General features: G+C 35.1%; 1 protein-coding gene across 2 annotated transcripts in view; it reads left to right on the plus strand.

Annotated features, from left to right (window-relative positions):
• The window catches only part of LOC111154238 (sodium channel and clathrin linker 1), a 191,423-nt gene that overhangs the window by 75,595 nt on the left and 103,779 nt on the right, over positions 1 to 12,049 (plus strand). For both annotated transcript variants that reach the window (XM_022513725.1, XM_022513735.1), the window contains exon 10: positions 8,759 to 8,849. In XM_022513725.1, the coding sequence (XP_022369433.1) occupies positions 8,759 to 8,849 (91 nt within the window). The remainder of the gene's footprint in view (positions 1 to 8,758; positions 8,850 to 12,049) is intronic.

Below are 12,049 nucleotides of genomic sequence, written 5' to 3' on the forward strand. Positions count from 1 at the left end.
GAAACAAGGTGGGATTGGGAGGGAGACAAACCATAAGTGACTCTTAATCTCACAAAACAAACTGAGGGTTAATGGGGGGAGGGGGGTTGGTGGGGGTGGGATTATGTACATTGGGGAGGTTATGTGCTAGGGTGAGTGCTGTGAGGTGTGTAAACCTGGCGATTCACAGACCTGTACCCCTGGGGATAAAAATATATTATGTTTATAAAAAAAAAAAAAAAAACCAGTAAAAAAAAAATTTACCTTAAAATAGACTCACTATATTTGATGTTTAATCTAAAATATTACAAATTGATAATTAAGACATTTTGATTTCTGTCTTGTTCCTAACCATTGAGGAAAAGCTCTTAGTTTTTTCCCCATTGAGGATTATAATAGCTTTGGGTTTTTCATAGATGGCCTTTATTATGTTGAGCTATTTTCTCTCTACACCTATTTTGTTGAGAGTTTTTATCATGAATGGATATTGTCCATTGCCAAATGTTTTTTCTGAATCTATTGAAAGGATCATGTGGCTCTTATCCTTTATCTTGTTGATGTGACATTTAACATTGATTGATATTGCAAATACTGAACAATTCTTGCCACGCAGGAGTAAATCCCACTTGATCGTAATGAACGATTTTTTTAAATGTATTGTCAGATTCAGTTTGCTAGTATTTTACTGAGAATTCTTGCATCCATGTTCATCAAGGATATTGGCCTATAGTTCTTTCTTTCAGTGGAGTCTTTTTCTGGGTTTGGTCGCAGGATAATGCTGGCCTCATAGAATGAATTTGGAAGGTTTCCTTCCTTTTCTGTTTCTTGGAACAATTTCAGAAGTATTAATTCTTCTTTAAATGTTTGGTAGAATTCCCCTGTGAAGCTATCTGCTCCTGGGCTTTTATTTGTTGGAGTTTTTGATTACTAATTGAATTACCTTTCTGGTTATCAATCTGCTCAAGTTTTCTATTTCTTCCTGTTTCAGTTTTTGGTAGTTTGTATGTTTCTAGGAATTAATCCATTGTCCAATTTGTTGGCATATACTTTTTTATAATATTCTTTTACAAATGTTTAGATTTCTGTGGTGTTGGTAGTTAACTCTCCTCTCTCGTTTGTGATTTCATTTATTTGGGTTCTCTTTTCTTTTGGTAAGTCTGGCTAGAGGTTCATCAATTTATTCATTTTTTTCAAAGAACCAGCTCCTGGGTTTGTTGATCTGTTTTATAGTTTTTTCAGTTTCTATGTCACGTATTTCTGCTTTAATCTTAATTACTTCCTTCTGCTGACTTTAGGCTTCATTTGTTCTTTTTCTACCTCCTTTAGATATAAGATTAGGTTGTTTATTTGAGATTTTTCTTGTTTCTTGAGGTAGGCCTGTAGTGCTACATACTTCCCTCTTAGGACTGTATTTAGTTCATCCCAAAGTTTTGGACCATTGCATTTCCATTTTCATTTGTTTCCATGTATTTTTTTTTTTTATTTTTCCTGTGATTCATTGTTTACTAGCATGTTGTTTAACTTCCATGTATATGGTCCTTCCAGATTTTTTCTTGTGTTTGCTTTCTCATTTCATAGTGTTGTAGTCAGAAAAGGTACATGGTATTATTTCAGTTCTTCAAATAATTTTCAAATATTTCAGTCAAGTATTTGTTCAGGCCTGTTTTGTGACCTAATATATGATCTATTGGGGAGAGATTATTCCATGTGCACTTGAGAAGAGGGTGTATTCTGCTCTTTTAGGATGGAATGTTCTGAATATCTGTTAAGTCCATCTGATCCATTGTGTCATTCAAAGCCATTATTTATTTTCTGTTTAGATGATCTATCCATTAATGTAAGTGGGGTATTAAAGTCCACTACTATTATTGTGTTACTATCAATTAGCTCCCTTACATTTGTTTTAAAGGCTAGTTTATCCGATATAAGTATTGCTATTCTAGCTTTCTTTTCACATCCATTTGCATGATATTTGGTTTTCTGTCCCCTCATTTTCAAACTACAGGTATCTTTACGTCTAAAATGAGTCTCTTGTGGGCAACATGTAGATGAGCATTGTTTTTTTATCCATTTGCCACCCTCTGTCTTTTGATTGGAGCATTTAGTCCATTTATATTCTAAGTGATTATTGAAAGATATGTATTTATTGTGATTTTATATCACTCGTTTTGTCACCATTCTGGTGATTTCCTCTGATCCTTTCTTGGCTTTGTCACTTTTGGTCTCTCCTTTGCAGTCCTAAGAGTCCCCTTTGATAATTTTTGCTGGGCTGGTTTATTGGTCATGAATTCCTTTAGTTTTTATTTGGGAAAATCTACCTCTCCTCTATTCTGAATGGTAACCTTGCTGGATAGAGTATTCTTGGTTGCAGATATTGCCCATTCAGCCTTTTGACTATATATCATTCCACTCCCTTATGGTTTGCCAAGTTTCTGTTGAGAGATCTCCAGCCAGCCTTATAGAGTTTCTCTTATAAGCAAAGGACTTCTTTTGTCTTTTGCTTTTAAGATTTTTTTCCTCTATGACAGTATTTTGCAAATTTAATTACAGCAGAGGGGGTATAGCTCAGGGGTAGAGCATTTGACTGCAAATTTAATTACAGTATGTCTTGGTGTTGGCCTGCTTTTGTTGATTTTGATGAGAGTTCTCTGTGTCTCCTGTGTCTGGATGTCTGTTTCCTTCTCTCAATTAGGGCAGTTTTCTGCTGTTATTTCTTAAAATAAATTTTCTGCCACCTTTTCCCTCTCTTTTTCTCAGACTCCTATAATATGAATGTTATTACATTTGATGGAGTGGCTGAGTTCTCCAAATCTGTTCTCATGTTGCTGGATTCTTCCTCTCTTTTATTCAGCTTCATTATTTTCCATTCTGTTGTCTTCCAGATCACTAGTTCACTTCTCTGTGTCTTCCAACCTGATGTTTATTGCATCACTTCTTTTTCCAATCTCATTTATTGTATTCTTCATCTCTGGTGGATTCTTTTTTAACTCTTCAGTTCCTGTGGTAAGTGTCTCACTGATGTCTTCTCTTTTTCTCAAGTCTACTAAGTATCCTTATTATTGTTGCTTTAAATTCTTCATCAGACATGTTACCTATATCTGTTATCCTTAGATAGTATACTTTTCTTTCATTTGGGATAAATTCCTCCATTTTAGTATTTTGTCTAATCTCTGCCTTCTTCTATGTGTTAGAAAATCCAGCTATGTCTCCTGCTTCTGAAATTACCGGCCTTATGAAGAAGAAATCTGGCACTTCAGGGAGGGGCTCCAGTGTGTACTAAATATGCTCTGCTTTTGTGTTTTGGCTGCTCTGTCCTTTAGGCCAGTCATCTGCAGAGGCTCTCCTAGCCTCCTGTGGGCAGTATTCGGTCCATGACTGAATGTAGTGTTTAAATGAGGTGTGCTCTGGTCTGCCTGTGAAATGGACCTGACATCACCTCCACCAGAACTGAGGCCCTGTAAAACCCTCTTATCTGGAGATGTGGTGTGGGAAGGGGACTGTTCTGGTCTACTGGAGTAGGGGCCCACCACACTGAAACAGAGGCAAGCTTGACTAAGAAGGGCAGTCCCACCAAAGCTCAAGAGATTGGGGTTTGGTATAAGCAGTTAAGGCAGCCAATATTCATGCTGTGCTGCTTCCCCCAGGTGGCTCTGTATTTATGTTGAGGAGTGGGGGAGGGAAATGGAACCAGCCAATTCAGAAAGGTGTCTCAGTGAATGCTGCCTATAAGAGATGCACTATGAGAAGAGCAAATAATCTCCCCAATGTGTGCCTCATACATTCTGCAGATCACTGTTTCCATGCTGCCTGCTCCCAGTTGTTTGCCTGCCTTCTCTCTAAGAGCAGCATAGTGCCCTCTAGGCTCTATCCCAGTCAAGCCCACTAAAATTTAAAATTCCAGTGCTTCAAGCCCAGCTGGTTCCAAGAACCTGCAAAATTCAGCCCTTATCATTTTCTAAGCCAAAAGCTTTGAGGAAATATTCTCCTTGTATGTTCCTCTGTGAATTCCCCCTTCTCTTGTCCTTCTCCTTAACCACAGCCCCTTCCCCTCTGTAGCACCCCTAAACCTCATCTCTGCACTTCTTACCTTTTTTGATGTGGCCTCTTCTCTTTCTTTAGTTGTGGAGTTTCTTCTGTCAATCTTCAGGTCAATTTCTGGGATATTTAGGATGATTTGATAGTTAGCTAGTTGTGTTTGTGGGACAAGATAAGCCTAGGGTCCTCTTACTCCACAGCTGTGTTCCTCTCTGCTAATCAAATCCCAGAAATTTTAAATTGACAAGAACATGTACCTGAAAATGAAATATTATGCATTTAAAAAATATTCCTTTGGAGCAAAAAATAAATATAAGTGTAGTTTTAACATTAAAATTGTTAGCATTTAGTTATTCTTATTTCTTTTTTAGCAAATGTGTTTTTCCAAAAAGGATACTTTTTTTTTTTTTTGGAAACTATTTTTGACTTTTATAAAATTATGTCCATAAGCAGACATATATCTAAGACATTTGCATATAAAATAGTATAAACACATAATTATTAAACATCCTTCAGAAAATAAAATTAGTATTATTTTTGTTGATTCCTTCAAAGGTTTTACAAGTTTGAATATTTGAAGGACTGACAAGTTTCTGCAGAGCATACTCACATAAGGCTTTTTTTTTTTTAATTTCATGCAGTTAAAAAAAAGCATAAACAGGCATACAGGGTATAGGTGACATTCAGCCACAAGCATCCCTAGGGTCTTTAGACAAAGACATGCTTTGTCTCCAGATTCAGTTGCCAAGATGTGTCTTTTTTTCCCTCTACTCACATAGTCCATCCCTGTTGTCTACCTAGTACTAGGGGAAAACCATCAGGAGACAAATCCCGTTTGGGGGTTACCAGGTGAGATTCATACTTTTTAAGCAGCACATCATAAATACTATTTTCCATTTTTTGGCCAAGAGTTAAGGCTAAAAATTCAAGCATCCCAAAGCTTTCTCAGCTGTAATCTAGCTCTACCACGCAGTTCTTGACAATTTAAATTCTTAAAAAAGGCAAAATTATGATAATAGTTTGCATTTGTATAAACTACAATAAAGTTTATAAAAGTGCTTTAATATGCATTAATTTGTTTGAACTTTATGTTAATTTTGTGAGCTATGCAGGAAAATTGTTCTTAATCTGTATTTTACAGCTACAATTCTGAGACTCAGAAAAGTTAAGTGATTGGCCCAATTTACATGGCTTTTGTGGTGGTGGACTAAGGTCCAGAGGACAGACCTTACATTTTTGTTTTAAGATTTTATTCATTTATTTGACAGAGATCGCAAGTAGGCAGAGAGATAGGGGGGGGGGGGGGGAAGCAGGCTCCCTGCTGAGCAGAGAGCGCAATGTGGGGCTCAGTCCCAGGACCCTGAGATCATGACCTGTGCCAAAGGCAGAGGCTTAACCCACTGAGCCACACAGGTACCCCAGACCTTACAATTTTTATTCTAGAATATTTTTTAGTATTTCATGCCAGAATTAAAAGTATTTAGTTCATTTCTATCTTGTGAAACAAGGTATATAATATATGATATATTATTTTTATTATATATATGTTTATATATATATTTTATATATTTTATGATACATTAGATAATATATGTTTTATATGTTATCTATAATATATTTTTTATAATTTATATATAATTTGTATATTATATATAAAATTTTAATGATTTCTATATTATGTGTAATATATAATTTGTATATAATATAGTTTTATATGGTTTATTATAGTTTTATAAGTATTTCTATATCATGTATTCACATAAATATACATAAATATCAAATTGGGTATGCAGGATCTAAAGTAAAATATCAAGATATAAATTGTACTTGTTACTATTTATCTCCTTTCCTTTTATGCTTTTTCATTGATTTGTGACATATTTATATGTCTGCCATATATATGCCAGGTACTGTGCTATCTCCTGAGAATTTAAAATTATTAAAATGTGATTCTTGCCTTTAATCTTATATTCCATATTTTCTTAAATATGGAATATACATTTTTTAATAAACTCACAATTCCACAAGGAAGTCAGTGTTAATGTACAAAGTATTATGTATTATGCAGACTGGCATTATAAGGTCTATTGCCTAGGAGAAGTTAGGGAAGACTGGAGATGAGGAGTCTTTTGAGCTACATCTTGAAATTTTTTGAGGAATATATGAGAAAACAAGGAAGAAGTTTAGTCCAGTCAAACATGTCAAAAAATAGACAAGGATCTGTTTTAAGAAACAGTGAGTTAGTGCTTTGTTATACCTGAAAAAATAATTAACATGAAGGGTATTGGCAAGAGATGAGACTCCTTGAGGCCAAATGATGGCTAGCCTTACATGCCATGCAGAGGAGTGTTGATTGTGTGCCCAAAGAAGTAGGGAATCCAGAAAGTGTTATTAAACAAGAATTTTTACCAGTAGAAAACCTTAATTTGCAGGTAAGATGCATTATAGAAATTGAATTAAGGAGGAGACCCACAGTGAAGACTTCAGTTTGAAAACCACTGGAATAGTCCTGGAAAGTAATGATGGGACCAATGGTTGGGCCATGAAGTGGAAATGGAATACACAATTGAAAGACAATTTAGAATTAGAATCATTAGGAAAATTGGAAATCAGGAGACCAACTATTACAGGGTTTTGGTCTTTGCAGATTGTCCAATCCACCTCCCTGTTTTTGGACATAAAATAGCTGAGACACTTTGTGTCAGGTGAATTGCATTAGGCTACATTACTAGTCAGTGACAGAACTAGGTTCCTGACTCTGGAGTTTACCATATTGCACCCTATTCTGATTATGTCTCTAACTGATCTTTTTTTTTTTCTTAATCATGTTTTGACCTTACATTTGTTTGTAGTTTATAGTGCACCTTAATATACAGTATGTATTTTGACTTGTTCAGCAACACATGAGATAAGTAGAACAAACATTGTTATCCCTATCTGAAGACAAGAAAACCAAATCAGTGTGGGTGTTATGCTTCCTTAGAGTTTACTCAATTTTATCATTACTACTTAAATATCTTACTCAAGTTTGTCCTTTTAAAATATACAGAGTGTTATAAATGGTAGGTTCATTTATGGATTCATATAGTAACTGCAATCTTGAAATTCTCTCTAACCTTGAAGGAGAATTTAAATACATTGGTATAAGATGGGTTTTAGTTTTAGTTTTGTTGTTTGGTAAACCATTTTGCAAGTAGAAAAAGTCAATTTTATGTCTGATAAATTCAGATTTTTATAAATTGGATTTATTCAAAACAAAGCATTTTCCTAAAGTGCTTAATTTTATAGTATTGGAACTATTTTTTGTAGACGGTATATCATAGAGAACTCTGTTTAAATACCCGTTTCATCATTTGTGAATCTTTGGGCAAGTTTGTAAATCTCTGTCAACCTCACTCTCTTGACTTCAGTTTGGTGGAATAGTCTTAATAGTACTTAATTCACAGAGTAAACTGATTGTAGTAAGTGAGATGATTGCAAAGCATTTAGGACAGTTTCTGTTACCTAATAATTATCTGATACATTTTAGCTGCTGTTAGATTTTTATTTCCTATTGTTGTATGCTAATCAGTAATGTAATTTAAGATACTGTTAGCCAAAAGTCAATTAACATATATTGTGCATTTCCTATCAAATAATTTTTTTAAGTCCAATAGCACTAAAATGGTTGATTTATAATACCTACATAAAATATAATTAAGAAATAAATATGGAGGGGCTCTTGGGTGGCTAAGTCGGTTAAGCGTCATAAGCATTTGCCTTTGGCTCAGGTCATGATCACAGGGTTCCTGGATGAAGCCCTGTGTCAGGCTCCCTGCTCAGTGAGAAGTATGCTTCTCCCTCTCCCTCTGACTCTCCCCCTGGCTTATGCACACTCGCTCGCTCGCTTGCTCTCTCTGTCAAATAAATAAAATACTTAAAAAGAAAGGAAGAAAGAAAGAAGGAAGGAAGGAAGAAAGGAATATGGACAGTTCCTACACTAAAGTAGCTTTGTTCCTAAAAATGTATGCTTTTTACATAATCCAAGTGTTTTGTATTCATATTTTTTTTGTTTTGTATTCATACTTAATGCTTAATTGGTAGGATATTAAAAATTTTTTTTTCTGTTTCAGAAAGTCTTATTATTTTAAAAATCTTTCTATGGGGAGTCAAGAAGATATTGAAACTTATTTGATACTGATGGAACATTCAAAAAACTTGTCATTTTTATCCTTTGCAACTATAATTTCTAAAGAAAAGTATTATACTATTTTGAGACAAATGTTTGAATTCATCATGTTAAGTGGTTATGTAATACATACTTCTGATGTTCAAGGAATGATCAAGGCACTGAATCTTTGGTTCATTTTGATAGAAAAGCCAATCAGTGCTACTTCTTTAACTCTGTAAATTCAGGAAGTTATAACTGTATTCTACTTAGCAGTGCCATTTTTGTTAGGTAATTTACTAAGATGATAAAGTGCTTTCTCATGAAATATGAATCATTTGATTATGAAATATAATTTATCCAAATAAAGTATTAATGACTCCCACTTTATACCCATGCCCTTCGCCTATATTTTTCTTCTTTACTCTTCCACATGCATTTTATCAGTAATAAAGGAGTCTTTCAGTATCTACCCCTTAGATCCATTTTTAGGTGCATAAGAGTTATTGCCGATTTTACCAAATTTAGATATCTTTTCTAGCTTTTTAAATTCTTTATGCCCTATGAAAGGGTTTATTAATTTACTTTCTATTGTAGGCAAGGCAAGTTAGATCTGACAGTTGCAGTAGCCAAAGTGGAAGAGTTAACTATCTTGACGGAAGATCTTCAAGGACAAATCCAAAAGAAGGTATTTTCCTATTTCTAAGACAACTGGAAGGCTTTAACTTAGTGTTCTCTGGATTTTATTATTAAACTATTTTGGATTGGGTGTTAAAGAGGGTTGCTGGAAAGCAAATTAAAATCATTTTATTGTTCTCTAGATATAAAATATGAAATTAGGAAGCCAAATTATAATTTTGGAAATAACTTTACTTCCATTCACTTTCTCCTGAATCAGTAAAACATTGTAGTCATTGCTGAACACATCATTACTGGAAGACATTGAGGCTAGATCAAGTTTGATTAATTGGTAATACATAGGTGAAAAGAAGCATTTAATACTACATTTTGTGTTATTTGTGGAAATACTTATTGGCATAAGAAACTCTTGTTTTTATGTGTAATAAGGACATTTCAGGAAGGTGTCAAGGAAATCTCAGGCTTTAGATTTAGGTGGATCTAATTATTAAAAATTCTAGCTGTGGTACTTACTAGCTGTGTAAATATTCTAAGCCTTATTTCCTAATCTGTGAAAGTTGATTATAGATTTCTAATGATGGATTCCTTAAAGGCTTATGTAAAATTTCCCATAGATAACAGTTATAAACTTGGATACATTCTTTAAAATCCTGGGACACACCCAAAAACAGAAAGACCCTGAAAGAGATACAAATGGTAAATTTTTTGAATTTCTGGCCTGAGAGTTCTCGCCAACCCCGATAGCTATGGCTTCAGAAAATAACAGCTTTCTATGGACTTAAATGGCCAAGATCAAAGTTTAAGGTGGGAGAAGCAGCTGAAAATTTAAGAAGAAATATTGGCAGCAAGAGAACAACAACAAAAAAAAGAGAGAAACCTAAATTCTGAGTATAAACTCTGACCAGATCCATGGCTGACAGCCAGAGTATGCATATTAGGGGTGAAGGAGGGGTTCAGTGAAAAAGTAGGCAGTGACCTGAAAGAAAACTACTCTTAAAAGATAGAGCTATATGGAACTATATGTTTGAGTTTGCCGCTTTTTATAATTGATTGCATTCCTGAAATGTATGCTCTTCAAGCAACAGAAAGCTAAAGCCTTAATGTTTGAAGTTCCAGAGGACAGAGCCCAAAGCAAGCAGAGCAGCTTGAAATTACAGGGGAATCTCCAAGAGCAACAAAATCATGAAGAGGATGAGCCCTACCCCTGCCCACACTTGACTGATCGTTAAAGTATGTAGGCACGGGAGAATTTCCAAGAAGCCTAGCTTAAAAAGCAACCCTGGAAAGAAATAAGAACTGATTACAGATGGCAGCTGCTGCATACTGTAGGGGAAACATTCCAGAGTTTGAATGGATGCAAGATAAAATTGCCTCCTTGAACAGATAAGCCAATAATCCTGAAGAACAAAACAGAATCCAAAGTAACTGCATTGCATTATCTGTATTATCCAGTTTTCAACCAAAACTTCCTAGATGGGAAAGTGTGACTGATGGGGTTGGGATAGGGGAAGCAGTCAGTAGAAATTCACTCTCAGCAGACCCAGCTCTTGGATATAGCAAACAAAGACTTCAAATAAGTGGTTTTAAATATGTTCAAGGAATTAAAGAAAATGTGTATTTAAGTTAGAGTAAAATAAGGGTTTAGTGATGGAGCAGATAGAGAATGTTAACTGAGAAATAGAAAATAATTTTAAAAAATAGAAATTCTGGAGTTTAAAAGTACAGCAATCAAAATAAAGATTTAATTAGATGGGCTCAAGAAGAGATTGGAAAAAGCAGAAGAAATAAACAATGAACTTTAAGACAGATCAACAGGGGCACCTGGGTGGCTCAGTGGGTTTAAGCCTCTGCCTTCAGCTCAGGTCATGATCTCAGGGTCCTGGATCGAGCCCCGCATCGGGATCTCTGCTCAGCAGGGAGCCTGCTTCCACCTCTCTCCCTCTCTGCCTGTCTCTCTGCCTACTTGTGATCTCTGTCTGTCAAATAAATAAATAAAATCTTTAAAAAAAAAAAAAAGGCAACAAAAATTTTCCTATCCAAAAAACAGAGTTTAAAAACCGAAAGAAAAATTCGGGACATTGGGTGGCTCCATCACTTAAGCAGCTGGCTCTTGATTTCAGCTGAGGTCATGATCCCAAAGTCCTGGGATGGAGCCTAGCATACAGCTTCTTGCTCAGCAGGGAGCCTGCTTCTCCCTCTCCCTCTGTCTACCACTCCCCCTTCTTCTGCTCTTTCTCTCTCTCTCTTTCTCTCTGTCAAATAACTAAATAAAAATCTTCAAAATAAAATAAAAGATGGAAGAAAAATGAACAAGACCTCAGAGATCTGTTGGAAAATACAAAGCAAGCCAACAGAAGTGTAATTGGAATTGCAGAAAAGATGTTTAAAGAAGTAATGGCTGGAAACCTCCAAAATTTGGTGGAAAACAGGTAGGATAAACACAAAGAAAATTACTTCTACACATCATGAATGGAGGAACGAGCGTTAAGAGTAATGACTGACTTCTTACAAGAAACATGGAAGCAGAAAACATTGGAATAATATATCTGAAATGCTGAAGGGAAAAAATGCTCACTAAGAATTCTATGTCCAGTAAAACTGTACCTCAAAAATGAGGGTAAGATAAAGGCATTTTCAGATAAATGAAACAGAAAATTTGTCACTGGCAGAGCTGTTCTTCAAAGAAGGCCAAAAGAAATTCTTCGGGCTAAAAGGAAAGGACACCAGATGGTGACTCAGATATAGGAAGAAATTAAGAGCACAATAATGTACATATGAAATAATTTTTGTGCATTTTTTTCTTTAATTAATACCTTAAAAGATATGACTGCTTTAAAGCAGAATTGAGCAGTGTACGTGATGGATTTTTTTTTAATTTAAATTCAGTTAACATATTGGGTATGATTAGTTTCAGAGGTAGAGTTTAGTGATCTGTGCCTATGTGATGGATTTATAAAGTATGCAGATATAACAATGGTACTCAAGACTAGGATGGTACATGGAGATAAATACATTGCTGCAAGATTCCAGTGTTTTCTCTTAACTAAACATTAACTCTAAATAAATTGGGATGAGTTAAGGATACATATTATAATCTCTAGAGCAGTTACTAAAACTTAAAGAGATATAGCTAAAATTCAATAGAATTAAAACAGTATGTAGGGGCGCCTGGGTGGCTCAGTGGGTTAAGCCGCTGCCTTCGGCTCAGGTCATGATCCCAGGGTCCTGGGATCGAGTCCCGCATCGGGC

This window comes from Enhydra lutris, unplaced genomic scaffold, assembly GCF_002288905.1.
Source record: "Enhydra lutris kenyoni isolate GAN:26980312 unplaced genomic scaffold, ASM228890v2 scaffoldscaffold3, whole genome shotgun sequence".
In the NCBI taxonomy this organism is placed as follows: domain Eukaryota; kingdom Metazoa; phylum Chordata; class Mammalia; order Carnivora; family Mustelidae; genus Enhydra; species Enhydra lutris.